At 34.1% G+C, this 17,579-nt stretch overlaps 1 protein-coding gene across 1 annotated transcript in view; it reads left to right on the top strand.

Annotated features, from left to right (window-relative positions):
* Nucleotides 1–2,844: 2,844 nt before the first annotated feature.
* LOC140149945 (uncharacterized) overlaps nucleotides 2,845–17,579 on the top strand; it is a 145,702-nt gene continuing 130,967 nt past the window's right edge. Inside the window, exon 1 of the mRNA XM_072171955.1 lies at nucleotides 2,845–2,985. Within this exon, the coding sequence (XP_072028056.1) occupies nucleotides 2,958–2,985 (28 nt within the window). The 5' untranslated portion in view covers nucleotides 2,845–2,957. The remainder of the gene's footprint in view (nucleotides 2,986–17,579) is intronic.

The following is a 17,579-nucleotide window of genomic DNA, read 5'->3' on the forward strand; positions in this document are numbered from 1 at the left end:
GATGGCTTCCAAAATTAGAGCATCCTGTGTCCACGTCATGATGCTTGCGCTACAAAAAATTGAATTTGACAATTAAATTCACTCATATGGTTTTTATATACCAAGAGAGAGAAGCACGCGTTTACGGCCATGATGATGATTGCGATAAATTGACCATGAAATTCACTCATATTATGACTATTATAATAACTTTACCCAGAGAGAGCATCACGTGTCTACGCCCATCATGATTGCGCTAAACGGATTGAAATTAAAATCACTCATATGGTTATTATATACAAAGACAGATTTTCCAATTCAGAACAAAATGTTTGAACCATGTTGCCAAAAGATTGAAATTGACAATTAAATTCACTCATAAATTATGGCTTTTATATACCAAGAGTGAGCATCACGTGTCCAATGCCATGATGATTGCGATACAAATTTTGAAAATGACGATTAAATTCCCTCATATGACTAGGCCTATTATAATTTTACCAAGACAAAGCATCACGTGTCCACCCCATGATGATAACATGTGCTAACTTCACTCATATGGCTATTAAATACCAAGAGAGATTTTCCAATTCAGAACAAAAATTTTGAACCACTTTCAATTTCAAACCAGAACAGAAACAGATTGTGTTCCTTCAGACTGCCTAATATAATTATGATGAACATAGAAATGGATCAAAACTTTGCTTTCCCTTAATTTCACGCATTTTCCATTCCACTACCTGCATGATTTATAAATATTTATGAGTTCAAAAACCATAACCCAGTGACCCCCCCGGCTATATACTACCGTGATTCAGTGGTCTATGTTACCATTAATAATGTACATATATGTATACATGTAGACGACCACGTTTGACAATTTTGAAAGCAAATTTCTCACCGTGTTTATTCACTGTTGACGCAAAATACAAATACTCTATTTGGCCATCGGCTGTTGCCACCGCTTACAAGCATAGGATAAATGTAGTCTCTCTTCTGACAAATGTAATAGCGCTAAGATCTCGCTTATACAACATTTCAACACATTAGAATTATTCCATACCACCAGTCCGGCAATCCCAATCAATAGTACTCATACATGCCTGACTTCCTCGGATCACTGTTTAGACAATCGACCACGAAAGTTTTATCGAGTTATACAAACAACTCCGGACTGTTCATTGTACCGTCACAATTCATTTCATGTGGTGTGATGTGCTGTAACCTGTAAGCTTACTTGCTTTTTTTCTTTCCAGTTGTTCATATTCGAGGTATCCTTGATGTGTTTTGTATCCACATCCGTTGGATTCACCACTACCCACTTTTTTTTAAGCTGTGACGGCCTATTCATTGTCTTATAGTTGAATAAAAAATTTCTGCGTCCGTTCTTGCAGAAAAACTGACAGAGAATGGCCTTAGCCAACAAAATGGCCGTGATTGGCCCTCCTGGTACCAAACAAGGCACCCAATTATGACCTCACGAGGGCGATCCCATTTCAGCTGCAGGGATAATTTTTTGTTTCATTTGATATGTACAAATTAAACTGCATTATATAAACTTTTTCATAACAATTTTATACTAGTATTTTGATGTAATTAATATCAGTATAATTTCGAGTTCAACTGAATGCTTTCATCATAATTAACATCAAAAATAGACTATGGCATAGTCTATATCTACCCCTGATAGCACAGTATATATGGTGCGGTGTGTGTTTCTATCTACCCCTGATAATACAGCATGTATGGTGCAGTGTGTGTTTCTATCTACCCCTGATAGCACAGTATTATGTTGCAGTACGTGTTGCTATCTACCCCCTGATAGCACAGTATGCATGTTACAGTGTGCTATCTACCCCTGATAGCACAGTATTATGTTGCAGTGTGTGTTGCTATCTACCCCTGATAAAACAGTATGTATATAATTATGTGTGTGTTTATGATCTACCCCTGATAGCACAGTTTGAATGTTGCAGTGTGCGTTGCTATCTACCCCTGATAGCACAGTATATATGGTGCGGTGTGTGTTTCTATCTACCCCTGATAGTATATATGGTGTGGTGTGTTTCTATCTACCTCTGATAGCACAGTATTTATGGTGCGGTGTGTGCTGCTATCTACCCCAGATAGCATATGTATGGTACAGTGTATGTTGCTATCTACCCCTGATAGCACAGTATTATGTTGCAGTGCGTGTTGCTATCTACCCCTGATAATACAGTACCGTAAAACCCCGTCTACAAGCATATAGAGTGCTTCTGATTAAAGCTAAATTAATCCAGGCGCCATTATTGAATTTGAACAAATGAACGAGCATATACAAACAAGTATTATTGTAAGACCAATCTATTGTATTGGCATATTTACCCATGTATCGTATTAATTTAGCTTTCATCAAAAACACTATATATGCTTGTAGACGAGGTTTTACGGTATGTATGGTGCAGTGTGTGTTTCTATCTACCCCTGATAGCATCATAGCACAGTATTATGTTGCAGTGCGTGTTGCTATCTACTCCCTGATAGCACAGTATGCATGTTACAGTGTGCTATCTACCCCTGATAGCACAGTATTTATGGTGCGGTGTGTATTGCTATCTACCCCTTATAGCATGGTACAATGTGTGTTGCTTTCTACCCCTTGATTGAGTCCCCGGAATGCACCTACTGGAATGAGTCCATTAAATGATATTAAATATTAAATGAGCAGAGCGCCATCAAAAAAGTCGAGACTAAATAAAATGCATAACACGGTGGCGTGCACCATGTGAGCAAAGTGATGATCATGACTGATCCAGTTGAGTTTGGCTAACAACATCTATCTATCCTTGCAATACGGTTATCCACCTGTGCTTATCAGCAAGGAGAGTATACAGAAAATACAAGGTAAAGTACGTCCAGATCAGTTAGCTGCCTTACGGTCTCTTTACTATCGATTAAAGTTACCTAGTAAATCGTTCAAGGAAAGAAGAATCAGCATGGCTCTGCTTTTTAACTGGCCAAGACGTGAGTATGCACAGTTTTATTGCAATATTTAGATTTTGTTCACGGTGATGATTTATGTGCTCTACAAAAAGTTTATGTATCATTTGCCTAATTTGAATGTGTGAAGATGTCCCAGGAGATGTTCCATTGACTATCCTGCTGAACTTACTAGTCACCTAAAAGACCGCTTCTTTGCCCTGATGGCAATGCCCATGTGCCTTATGTTGTCACTAATCCCATCCAGGAAATGTAGGGCACAGGTGTAGATTGTAAGCAGGGATTGCATAGGAATAAACCTGTGGGTGCCCTAAAGGGGTAGGGCATGTGTCACTATAGGCCTACCATTTCAGTGGCATAGCGTCATAGGGGCAAAAAAATCCCATAGGAAAATTGTGCCCCCCCCCAATCAGACCTGGTGCCCCCCAATCATGGTCGGTGCCCCCCAATGAATGTGATGACCCGCGCTACGCCACTGTACCATTTTTCACCCTGATGTGGCAGTGATGTCAACGCATTGAAGCAGCTGTGTATGCATCTATGTGGTGTCTTTAAGCATGTACGCGTGTATGCTACTACGCCAGCGTTTTGAGTGAACGCTGGCGATTTGAAACAATGCTGAATGAAATGCGCACTGATGTCACCTCCACATCAGGTTGAAATATGGTATAATGATGTGTAAATCCACCCACCCCAAAGGGGATGGTCCATACAATCATCCCCTCCGATGTTGATGCCTGTATGTGGGTTTCTGAATTATTAACCTCATTATTTTGTCCATTTTAACATGCAAAATTGGAACAAACTCACCCTAGCAGAAATTCTATACAGCAAGAAGTGTATCAAAAGTGTATCAAAGTGTATTAAAACTGTATCAAACAGCAATTTAATACAGTTTTGATATACAAAGGGTGTATTGAAAATGTATCAACTGAAAATATAAGGTATCAAAACTGTATCAAATACCACCTAACTGTATCAAAAATGTATCAAAAGTGTATCAAATTTGAACTTAGTTAATTTTGGCCATGCTTGTGGTGTATCAAAAGTGTATCAAATTGGACTTTGCAGTTTTTCAGTGTATGTAAAGTGTATCAAAGTGAACTTTTTGGTGCTAGATGTATATCAAAAGTGTATCAAATTAGACTTAGTCAAATTCTGGCTGCATACAGTGTATCAAAAGTGTATTAAATTGGACTTTGCCTGTTTTTTAGTGTATGTAAAGTGTATCAAATTGAACTTAGTTAATTTTTGGTGGCTAGAGGTATATCAAAAGTGTATCAAATTGGACTTGGTCAAATTCTGGCTGCCTATAGTGTATCAAAAGCGTATTAAATTGGACTTAGTTTATTTTGGGTGGCTAGAGGTATATCAAAAGTGTATCAAATTGGGCTTTCATAAACTGACCTTTTGTAGTGTATCAAAACTGTATCAATAACTGATCACATGTCTAGATAATGACTCATCATTTTCAAATTTGCCCATGTGGCATGTATGCAGTTAACACCAGGATTTGCATTTGGAAATGTACTGTATTTTAGAGCAAATTATGGTGTTTTATTTATCATGATGAAGATACAAACATGCTTGTAGACTGCACATTAGGTTACAATGTAGTTGTAATCAGGGACTGTGATTAAAGAGGAAATATCTGACTTTGTTCTGATAAGGTAAGCTTACTATATATTATATATAGGGCCTCAATGTATATGTATTAAGCATGAATATAGCACATGCCTGTATAGTAGATGTTATTGGTAGCCTTTTTGTCTCTTTATTGCGGGTAACAACTTCAGTGACAAGCACTGCATTCCAAGCAGGCCCTCTGATGTATGTATATTCCATTTTGGTTGGGTTTTGCTTCTTTTTTGCAAGACTTTCTCACACATTTATCCTATTGCGTTGTAATTTTGAACGTTGATAGGGGAAAGTGCATTGAGCTGCTCCGTGATGGGGAAAGTGCTAGAGGTCAGCATTAGCAGTAGAGGGCAGTGTTGAATTTGAGCTTGATTAGACTAATTTCAAAATTTGACCTTTGACCCCTTCACTTTGGGGTCATTAATGTTTGCAAATATGTTTAGATCATGTAAGGATAATTCTTGTTGAATTTGAGCTTGATTGGACCAATTTTGAAATTTGAAAAACTGTATCAAAAGTGTATAAAAAACTGTATCAAAAGTGTATCAAAACTGTATCAAAAGTGTATAAAGAACTGTATCAAAAGTGTATCAAAAAACTATCAAAAGTGTATCAAAAAACTATCAAAAGTGTATAAAAAACTGTATCAAAAGTGTATCAAAAAACTATATCAAAAGTGTATCAAATGGCATGTATCAAAAATAGGGCGGTCCCGCTGGCCAGCATTAGAATTGGAACGCTGATTTGATACAGTGACATATTTGATACACTTTTGATATAATTATGTATAAAATGTGTATAAAATGAAAGGATAAGAATTTCAATGCTAATTTGATACAGTTTAAATTGGAACGCTGATTTCATACAGTGACATATTTGATACACTTTTGATATAATTATGTATGAAATGTGTATGAAATGAAAGGATCAAAATTTCAACGCTAATTTGATACAGTTTAAATTGGAACGCTGATTTGATAGAGTAACATATTCGATACACTTTTGATATAAATTATGTATGAAATATGTATGAAATGAAAGGATAAAAATTTCAACGCTAATTTGATACAGTTTAAATTGGAACCCTGATTTGATACAGTTACATATTTCATACACTTTTGATATAATTATGTATGAAATGTGTATGAAATGAAAGGATAAAATTTGAACGCTAATTTGATACAGTTTAAATTGGAACGCTGATTTGATACAGTTACATATTTCATACACTTTTGATATAATTACGTATGAAATGTGTATGAAATGAAAGGATAACAATTTCAACGCTAATTTGATACAGTTTAAATTGGAACCCTCATTTGATACAGTAACATATTCGATACACTTTTGATATAAATGATGTATGAAATGTGTATGAAATGAAAGGATAAAAATTTGAACGCTAATTTGATACAGTTTAAATTGGAACCCTGATTTGATACAGTAACATATTCAATACACTTTTGATATAAATTATGTATGAAATGTGTATGAAATGAAAGGATAAAAATTTGAACATAAATTTGATACAGTTTAAATTGGAACCCTCATTTGATACAGTAACATATTCGATACACTTTTGATATAAATTATGTATGAAATGTGTATGAAATGAAAGGATAAAAATTTCAATGCTAATTTGATACAGTTTAAATTGGAACCCTCATTTGATACAGTCACATATTCGATACACTTTTGATATAAATGATGTATGAAATGTGTATGAAATGAAAGGATAAAAATTTCAATGCTAATTTGATACAGTTTAAATTGGAACCCTCATTTGATACAGTAACATATTCGATACACTTTTGATATAAATGATGTATGAAATGTGTATGAAATGAAAGGATAAAAATTTGAATGTTAATTTGATACAGTTTAAATTGGAACCCTGATTTGATACAGTAACATATTCAATACACTTTTGATATAAATGATGTATGAAATGTGTATGAAATGAAAGGATAAAATTTGAACGCAAATTTGATACAGTTTAAATTGGAACCCTCATTTGATACAGTAACATATTCAATACACTTTTGATATAAATTATGTATGAAATGTGTATGAAATGAAAGGATAAAAATTTCAACAAAAATTTGATACAGTTTAAATTGGAACCCTCATTTGATACAGTAACATATTCGATACACTTTTGATATAAATTATGTATGAAATGTGTATGAAATGAAAGGATAAAAATTTCAATGCTAATTTGATACAGTTTAAATTGGAACCCTCATTTGATACAGTAACATATTCGATACACTTTTGATATAAATGATGTATGAAATGTGTATGAAATGAAAGGATAAAAATTTGAACGCTAATTTGATACAGTTTAAATTGGAACCCTGATTTGATACAGTAACATATTCAATACACTTTTGATATAAATTATGTATGAAATGTGTATGAAATGAAAGGATAAAAATTTGAACGCAAATTTGATACAGTTTAAATTGGAACCCTCATTTGATACAGTAACATATTCGATACACTTTTGATATAAATTATGTATGAAATGTGTCTGAAATGAAAGGATAAAAATTTCAATGCTAATTTGATACAGTTTAAATTGGAACCCTCATTTGATACAGTCACATATTCGATACACTTTTGATATAAATGATGTATGAAATGTGTATGAAATGAAAGGATAAAAATTTGAATGTTAATTTGATACAGTTTAAATTGGAACCCTCATTTGATACAGTAACATATTCAATACACTTTTGATATAAATTATGTATGAAATGTGTATGAAATGAAAGGATAAAAATTTGAACGCAAATTTGATACAGTTTAAATTGGAACCCTCATTTGATACAGTAACATATTCAATACACTTTTGATATAAATTATGTATGAAATGTGTATGAAATGAAAGGATAAAAATTTCAACGAAAATTTGATACAGTTTAAATTGGAACCCTCATTTGATACAGTAACATATTCGATACACTTTTGATATAAATTATGTATGAAATGTGTATGAAATGAAAGGATAAAAATTTCAATGCTAATTTGATACAGTTTAAATTGGAACCCTCATTTGATACAGAAACATATTCGATACACTTTTGATATAAATGATGTATGAAATGTGTATGAAATGTGTATGAAATGAAAGGATAAAAATTTGAAAGCTAATTTGATACAGTTTAAATTGGAACCCTCATTTGATACAGTAACATATTCGATACACTTTTGATATAAATTATGTATGAAATGTGTATGAAATGAAAGGATAAAAATTTGAACGCTAATTTGATACAGTTTAAATTGGAACCCTGATTTGATACAGTTACTTATTTGATACACTTTTGATATAATTATGTATCAAATATGTATGAAATGAAAGGATACATTTCATTTGATACTTTTTGATACATTATCTTGGCATTTGATACACTTTTGATATGTATAAAATGTGTATGCAATGTTAATTTGATACAGTTTTGATACATAAAAGTGTATGAAATGAGGGTTCCAATTCAAAGCCTTTTATTTCATACATTTTTCATACGTATCAAAAGTGTATCAAATTTCAGCCAGGGCATGTGAAAGCGTCCAATATTGAAATACATAATAGGCCTGATCTGAAGGCTATATTCAATAACCTTGGTATACCACAGGGGCATAAATGGAGGACATTTTCCAGACAAAAACTTAGGTTTTTTCCCCACCATGTGTTCTCCAGTCAGAACAAAAACATGTTCACATTTTTACTCACCACTGCTATTTTTTCGAAAAATGTTGAAAAATTTGAAGAAAAATAATGAAAAAATGGGGTCATTCAGTAAGAGATTATCAGAAATTTTCCCAAAATTGTTGAAAAAAATAGGGTCTTTTGGTGACAGGAAAACAAAAAGGGGGTCATTGGGTGAGAGGGAGTTGAAAAATGGGGGTTAATGTGGCCACACATCCCCACATCCCCATCACCCATTTTTAGTGAGTGCCCCCTGGGTATGACATATCAATTCGCTGTCACACGGGTGACCCTGTGACCCGTTACCATAGCAACTGGACGGGCCTTATAACCAGGGCTGTCAACTCTCACGCATTGGGTCACTTTCTCACGGTATCACGCCAAGGTAGTATAATCTCACGACTAGGTAGTAAATCTCACGCAATTAGTAAAATCTCACACATCATTAATATCTCATGTTCTTACCAACCCCCCTGCTTTTCACATTCTCGAGCGCCGTGGCTCAAATAATCATGGTTCAAAATGAACATTGGAGTCGGCAAATCCCGATACGCCTCTGTCTCACGCCAAGCAATTCCAAAAAGATGACATCCCTGCTTAACATCGCGGATTAATATCAATATATTTTATTTTGAGAATAGTCTTGTGACATCAGGCCAGAAGCATCACAAATTATTAATTGAAGTCCTACACTTTGTCTACTTTCTTCAACACACTAAATATAGACCAGACAGGTCAAGTAATATCACTCTTAACGTGAATCTACTTTTCGGCATAGTGGTAAAAGCCTAATATTTCCCACCTCTTAAGAGCTGATCAAACTATACTTTAAAAACATTGATGTTATCTGGACCCACCTGCTGTAGAAGCTCTTATTATATTTCAGTGCAATAGAATATATATGTGACCCATCATATCAATCATATCAAAAGGAAGTTTTAAAATGATATCTTATTTGTGAAATTTGAAGAAATACTGTTGAAGATATCGCAATAAATGCAACTTTTATTCTTATTGTTTTATTTTGCAAGGTTATTTTGCCTGTATCTCAATATGCCGTAGAAGTGATGTAGTTAATCGGATTAACTACCATAGCAATAGATTAAAACAATTTTGGCTATATCGCCCGCACTAAAACGCTCATGCGGTACCGATGCATTGAACCATAGATGTCAAATAAATGCTAATCACTTGCACCTGTAAGATTAATCTCTTTGAAAAGAGCGGTATTGTATTCAATCTATTATATGATTGAAGACAGGTGATGAGTGCAACTTGCTGTGGTATATTCAAAAATTTTATTCATCTATTGCCATATGGTAGTTAATCCGAATACAACGTCACTTCTATGGCGTATATACACTATATGTCGCCCTTATTGTTCCTTTTGATATGATGGGTTACATTAATATCAACATTAGCTTAAAGTGGGAAGTTTTCTGTGTCACGGAAAAACAGACAAATCCGCGAAATTTAAGAAAAAACGGAAAACACAGAAATTTGCGGAAAACATGTTTTTCCTTGAGAAAAATAAAAATGAAGAAAAAATAATGAGAATGGGAGGTAAAAATAATGAAAATGAAGTCCGTCTTGAAAGATAGCAGGCTTAAAACAACTAAAAAGATAATGCAAGTAAGTTCTTTTTACCCCGATTTTTAGCGGTGCGCATCAATCACGGAAAACTTGCCACTCAACATTAGCTTTAGTAAGTGTCTCTTGATCACACCAATGAGAAATGGCCTCTGTAGAATAGTAAAAATATTACTCAGTAATATAGAGTAAATCAGGTCATACATAATGTCATTTTAAAACCAATTGAAATGAAAATTTGATTTGAAGAAAATTGAACAGTATTTTATTATGAGAATTCTAGCATGCATTGCAGGTTGTTCATGATGGAAGTTTACGCAAGTTGATCCAACAAGTAATGGGCTATTACAGTTGATATCCCCCCCCCCCCTATGGAAGACATGATCTTAATCTTCCACACAGTGTGAATTTCAAATGGGGTTACCTGAATAGGAGACTCCATTTGAAATCTACACCCCCTATGTGGGAGAGTAAGGTCATGTCTTCTGTCTTCCATTAGGGATGTATGTATATCAACTGGAATAGCCCAACTGATGAAGCTCTATATGAAAATAACTAGTTTGGGAGGGAGGGAGGGAGGGTGAGATTTGAAATGTCAATTATGTGTCTTGAAAAACATGGATGTTATTATGACCCACATGAGCTGTTGTTATATTCATTGCAAGGATCTTATGTAAAGTCTGTGCCGCCAGATAACATCAATTTATTTACTTACAATGTCTCTGCATTACATGACTGGGGAACATGTCTCAAAATTGTCTCAAAAATAGAAGAGGTCATATCATGTCATGATTTGGAAAAAACAAAATGCATTTACAAGTTCATGATAGAATTTCAGAAAATACTTTATTGTGTATCAGCAAATCTGAAGGTAACCATTATTAATATATTCGCTAATTTCTTCCCAGGATGAAAATAAAAACATTTGGCCTTGATTTTGACATGGTAAATCAAATTTAAAAAAAAGGATGAGGGATTTCTCTTGAGCAAATCATTTATGGCTTAAACTGGATTTACACTTGATCATTGAGCGATGATAGATTGATTCTGTACCAATGAGGTAGAGTGCTGATTGTTGTGTTGGGAAAAGTACTCCACAACAACATTTTAAAAATGTTGTCAAAATATGTTATTGTAAAATCCAGTCACAAAAATCAAAGACTTGGAACAAGTCTAAGCAATCAAAATCTTGAGTATATTCCAAATTTTGCTATAATTTTCACTTTTTTGTGTTACTTTAATTAATACATAAATTGAAATTGAGACTTATTACAGGTCTTTAGACTTGATTATCACAGCATGTGAAACACACCCTAAAATGCACACTTTTGGCCCTTCGTTTTATAAATTTGACTAACTAAATTATTAGGATTTAGCTATGTCTCATTTGGCAAAACAGGATAACATTTTTTTAATCTCAAAAAATTAGTGCTGTATTTTTCTCGAATGGGGATTAGGGTTCAATACAATATCGCTTGAGAATTCAAATAACAAAAATCAGATGTAACTTTTTTGTTTTGTTTTCATATTCAACAATTAAGAAAAAACCTTGCATATTTTAAAATAAGGGCATGTTATTAATAATAGATGACTCGGTTCTTAACAGGAAATGAGACAACAAGAGTTGAGAGTCCTCAAATCACTCACTCGGGTCAAATATAGAAAATTGATGTGGTTAAGCACTCATGGTGTTCAGGAAATAGAAATGAAGTGACGTGTAAGAAACTGTTGAAATTGGGATCAAATTTCGAGAAAAAGTTAATTATTTCATCAAATGTTTGAGAGGCAGAATTTTGCTCAATAGGGGTCATGATTGTCAGCTTGTGAAAGTTGTTATATTTGATGGGAAATGTGATCATCTTTATGCAGTTATAGACTCCTTCATAAGACTTCAACCATTCAGAGCAGTGCTTGATTTTAGTTTTTGTGGATAGTAGACATGTATGAAAATTATTGGGGTTGCTTTATAATTGTAATGCATTTGGGCATGTCATTCCCTTAATAATTCAAAGTAAGTAACAGGGACAATATGTGTAAAATAAAATAAATAAATCTCACTACAAAAGGGTCAACACAGAGGTGGATTTAGGGGAGAGGGTGCACCCAGCGTGCGCGCCATTAATTTTTGCAGAGCGGTGCTGCCCCCCCCTAATTTTTGCAGAGCAGTGTCTGACTTTGTGTGGGCGCCAAGCCGTGTGGCTCTGCGCCCATGGTGCTCCCCATTGCAAATTCCTGGATCCGCCCTGCAACAGGTTTTTAACACAAGGCCTTTTGTACTCTACTTGACCCCATAACAATGTTATCATTTTTGTAATGCAATATTTCATTAAGCTTCTTACTATTCTTTGCATTTTATAATTAAATTCTTTGATGTGGATCTCTTATAAATCATTTTTGATAATACTAGTGATATTTTTTCAAATACAACAAAAGCAAAATAACATGTTTGTGGCTACATTTTCATACACATGTGTGATACAGTTGACATATTACTTACAGGGCATGTGAAATACCAAGGTTGCATCTGCAGTAGATGTAGCTGGTAACTAAGTGTTATCTTCAGTAGATATATATCTCACAGTTATGTGCTTTGTGTTATCTTCAGTAGATACCTCTCATTCTATGTGTTAGGTGCTGTCTTCAGTAGATAGCACATATCTCATTGCTGCATGTAATTTGCTATCTTCAGTAGATAGTGCATATGTCATTGCTACATTTAATGTGCTATCTTCAGTAGACAGCACATATCTCATTGCTTCATGTAATTTGCTATCTTCAGTAGATAGCACATATGTGATGCGATCAAGCTAAATGAGTCTGATGTCGATTAAAATCAAAATTCTATTTTCAACTTCATTGCATGAGCTTCTTTTTGCTGAGAACCCATCATAGACTTATGGTTCAAAAGATATGGTCATTTTATTGTTGCTCAGAACAATGAAATACAAAGAAGGTTGAATACTATTATATGCTCTATCACAAAATCAAGACATTAGCAAATTGCATCTAAGCAAAACATTATAAAATAAAATAAAACATAACATAAATTAAGGAGAACTGGCTGAAGGGGGGGGTGTCATAAGACCAATTTGAAGATCTGGAGGGAAGTTGCATTGACAATAACCAATGGGAGATAACTTGAAATGTAGGAGGCAAACAGATAAAATGATGTCTGGGACAGCTATGTGTTTGTGCTATCTTCAGAAGATAGCACATATCCCATAGTTATGTGTTTTGTGCTATCTTCAGTAGATCGCACATATCCCATAGTTATGTGTTTGTGCTATCTTCAGTAGATAGCACATATCCCATAGTTATGTGTTTTGTGCTATCTTCAGTAGATGGCACATATCCCATAGTTATGTGTTTTGTGCTATCTTCAGTAGATGGCACATATCCCATAGTTATGTGTTTTGTGCTATCTTCAGTAGATCGCACATATCCCATAGTTATGTGTTTTGTGCTATCTTCAGTAGATGGCACATATCCCAGTTATGTGTTTTGTGCTATCTTCAGTAGATCGCACATATCCCATAGTTATGTGTTTTGTGCTATCTTCAGTAGATCGCACATATCCCATAGTTATGTGTTTTGTGCTATCTTCAGTAGATCGCACATATCCCATAGTTATGTGTTTTGTGCTATCTTCAGTAGATCGCACATATCCCATAGTTATGTGTTTTGTGCTATCTTCAGTAGATCGCACATGTCCCATAGTTATGTTTTGTGCTATCTTCAGTAGATGGCACATATCCCATAGTTATGTGTTTTGTGCTATCTTCAGTAGATAGCACATATCCCATAGTTATGTGTTTGTGCTATCTTCAGTAGATAGCACATATCCCATAGTTATGTGTTTTGTGCTATCTTCAGTAGATGGCACATATCCCATAGTTATGTGTTTTGTGCTATCTTCAGTAGATGGCACATATCCCATAGTTATGTGTTTTGTGCTATCTTCAGTAGATGGCACATATCCCATAGTTATGTGTTTTGTGCTATCTTCAGTAGATCGCACATATCCCATAGTTATGTGTTTTGTGCTATCTTCAGTAGATCGCACATATCCCATAGTTATGTGTTTTGTGCTATCTTCAGTAGATCGCACATATCCCATAGTTATGTGTTTTGTGCTATCTTCAGTAGATCGCACATATCCCATAGTTATGTGTTTTGTGCTATCTTCAGTAGATAGCACATATCCCATAGTTATGTGTTTTGTGCTATCTTCAGTAGATAGCACATATCCCATAGTTATGTGTTTTGTGCTATCTTCAGTAGATAGCACATATCCCATAGTTATGTGTTTTGTGCTATATTCAATAGATAGCACATATCTCATAATTATGTGTTTTGTGTTATCTTCAGTAGATAGCACATATCTCATAATTATGTGTTTTGTGTTATCTTCAGTAGAGACCCGCTCTTACAAAAAAAGAAACAACCTAGCAAACACGACATTTTAAGCAGGTTGATAAAAAGTTTTAGTAAAATTAAATGTATAGGTTATATAAAACCATGAAAACGTTCTAAAATGTTTTGTATGAAAACACACTCCAACAACATTTGTCAAACAAAAACGTCAAAATGTTATTGTATTTTTTTTCAAAATATATCATCAGCACTTAAATAACATTACGTTAGAATATTTTGCAATATGTTTTTCAATGTTATGAAAATGTTTTATACCCTTTATATAACCCGACATTTAAACTTTTTCTGGCAACCTTTTCTAATCTTTTGCGATTAATGTCAAAAACGTTTTGTGTTTGCAGGGAAGTCACATTTTTGACATTTCATGATTTTAATAGGTATGTAAGCGCTATACAGTCTGCAAAAATTATAAACCCTTTCATTTTTTCTTTTTCACCCTCCCAGTGGCACTGTCATTGCACATTGCATTGTGGTCTAGCTTTATAACTGTCATGTAGCATTCATTATGACTTGACAAGTTCAGTCACTTTACATGCTACAGTTGCTCAAAATTCAATGTTGACTCTTTTAATGGTATACCTCGATCGATACTAAATGGCCAGAATTGGTGTCTCAAATTTCTTGTTATGTGCAAAGGTATTCAATGTAAATGACATTGTGTAACTTTCCTCATTTATAATAACATTGGATTGCAAACATACACACAGTCTGTTATTACTAGTCACATTTGAGTGAAAGAGATGGACATTCAGGTATAACGTTAGAAATAAACCAATATTTCAATGGCCATTCAACTGTCAAACAACTGCATAATATGACCATCAACTTGCGCCCATCAATCTACCAGGCAACATTTCCCTATCGGTAAAATTGCACAATTCTCCCACTGACCTGTGCTACTAAACTGACATTATCAGGAGAAAATGTGCAATTTTAATGCTAAAATGAGGACAACCGGCCTGAAATCAGGCATTGGAGATGCACATCACAGGTTTTGATCCATTTTTATTGCGGTATTTCTACCTGTGGAGGCAACTTTCCCTGCCTCCAGTCTGTACGCCACTGCTCCCAACTCTCTCTCTCTTCTCTCAGTCTGCTATTCTCTCTTCTTCATACACACTAAAATCTTTTAGATTAATTCGTGACCTCATTAAGATTAATAACCAACATGGACAAGTCGTTTTGCTCATTTAGCTCTAAACTGAATAAAAAAGATGCCTAGAATGATACATGGACGACACCAGGTCTACTGCTGTCAACTAATTGAGATCGTGTCTGAACATATTTACATATCAGTTTAAAGGTACACTTACAGATCAATTACCAATTTAAGCATCAAGTTACACAATGGAAGAAGCTGCCTACAGGTATTAAATCATGATTGCAAAAATCCACAAGTATAGACCATTCCTAGAATTAGCACTTTCCTGCCATGTGGGGTGAACATCAATGTAAAAAACAAAGAAAACAAGGGTAAACATTTGTATTTACATTTACAATAAATCACAAACAATCAAAATAGGTATGAATGTCACAGAATATGTTAATTTAAGGAGCATGCAGGGGTAAAAAGATGTAACTTTAAGGAGTTCTTACAATGATATTATCAAGAGAACTTAGGCCCTTAATTTTACACAAGACTATACTTTAGAAAATGTGAATTCAAAAAGTGCAAGGGGTAGCACATACTATCTTGTACTGGCAACAAAGTGAATTGGGAGCATGTAGCCCTTTGATATTGTATTTTTGATCTCTTGTAGGAATCACATCCATTTTTTACACTTTTGTCAAAAACATAGCTTTTTTTTGTCAATATCAATATCATAATATGGCATAGGAGTCTCACAGTCTAACATTGGAATGGGAATGATACTACCTAATGCATCCATTTTGATATAAATGCTGTATCGATTTTGATATAAATGCTTTAATTTAGGTTGATTGAAGATTTCTGACATGAATTAATTGGTCTTAAAACCAGACTCTGGTAAGTCTGATGCGTATTCGTGCTTGTGTTATCATGCACTGTCTTGTTTTAATCTCTTGATAAGTGACTATGATTGAGTACTGTTTCAAACTGGCATTACCCTCCATAAATTATTTGAAAAAATAAGCAATTTTCTGAATTGGAGAGCAATATGAAATGAAGAAATGAGATGAATGGAATTGCATACGGTATATTGAACTCTGTAATAATACATCATCAGATGTTTGAAAGGAATGAAAAGTGGATCGTTTTTAAAGGATTGATGATGACTGCTAATTCGGTTGGTCGGCTATTAAAAACTTGCAATTGATCGCTTCTTCCCATTGGTTGTTTTTGCTGGGATCATGCTAGTCCATCTTGTGCCCTCTGACACGAAGGGGACACTTTAATACTGTTGTACTCAGTGGGGAAAATCACAAATCATGCAATAAAATAAATACATCTTGATGAAACAATTCCAAAAGTTCACTTATTTATCAGGGAAATCAACTTCCAATAATTACCAAAGAAAAGGCAAATTGGTATTTTCAGTGCTGAGAAAATTAACTGGAACTGAAAGGCCCTTTACAAACCAATAGGGATTTAGTGAGGGTGTCATGACAAACATGAGAAGTGGGTAAGTACAATAGATGGAACATCCTTGACTAAGAGAATATCTGTATTTCATTTATTTTCTCATTATATAATTCCTAGAATATTTTCATTGTCTTATACCTTAATCACACTGATGCTCATATTTCCCAGAACCAGGCAGATTCAGGATTTGAAATTACCATCGGGAGAAAAAAGCCTCAATTTGCCTGATTTTGCTGATTTTTGTAGACTTTGTTGACTTTGTTGGGGGGATGCTGCTGTTCCCCATTACCAAAATAAACCTTAGACTTCAAACAAATATACATTTCTAAGCCTTTACTAAATATTATTGTCTATTTGATTCATCAAATCAATATTTGAACAAATCTAAATGGTAAAAGCCTTTTATAGAGTAATTAATGGACATACAATATGATTTTGTCCTTTTCCTAAATTTTACATCTAATTATTATCTTGTTGTCAAAAATGCAAATGTTTATCTTGTAATTGTATGCGGTGCATCAATATTAACCAATTGTTGTATTCTGGTTCCTTAAAACGGTCAATTTCAAGTTCCACAATAATCCCAGCTTGCACTTTTGTTCAATCAAAAGACAAAATAATCTTAATATTTAAACCTTTTTTGAAAAAAAAAAGCTTTGCATATTGCATGTATTTTTT

Source organism: Amphiura filiformis, chromosome 4 (genome assembly GCF_039555335.1).
Source record: "Amphiura filiformis chromosome 4, Afil_fr2py, whole genome shotgun sequence".
Taxonomy (NCBI): Eukaryota; Metazoa; Echinodermata; class Ophiuroidea; order Amphilepidida; family Amphiuridae; genus Amphiura; species Amphiura filiformis.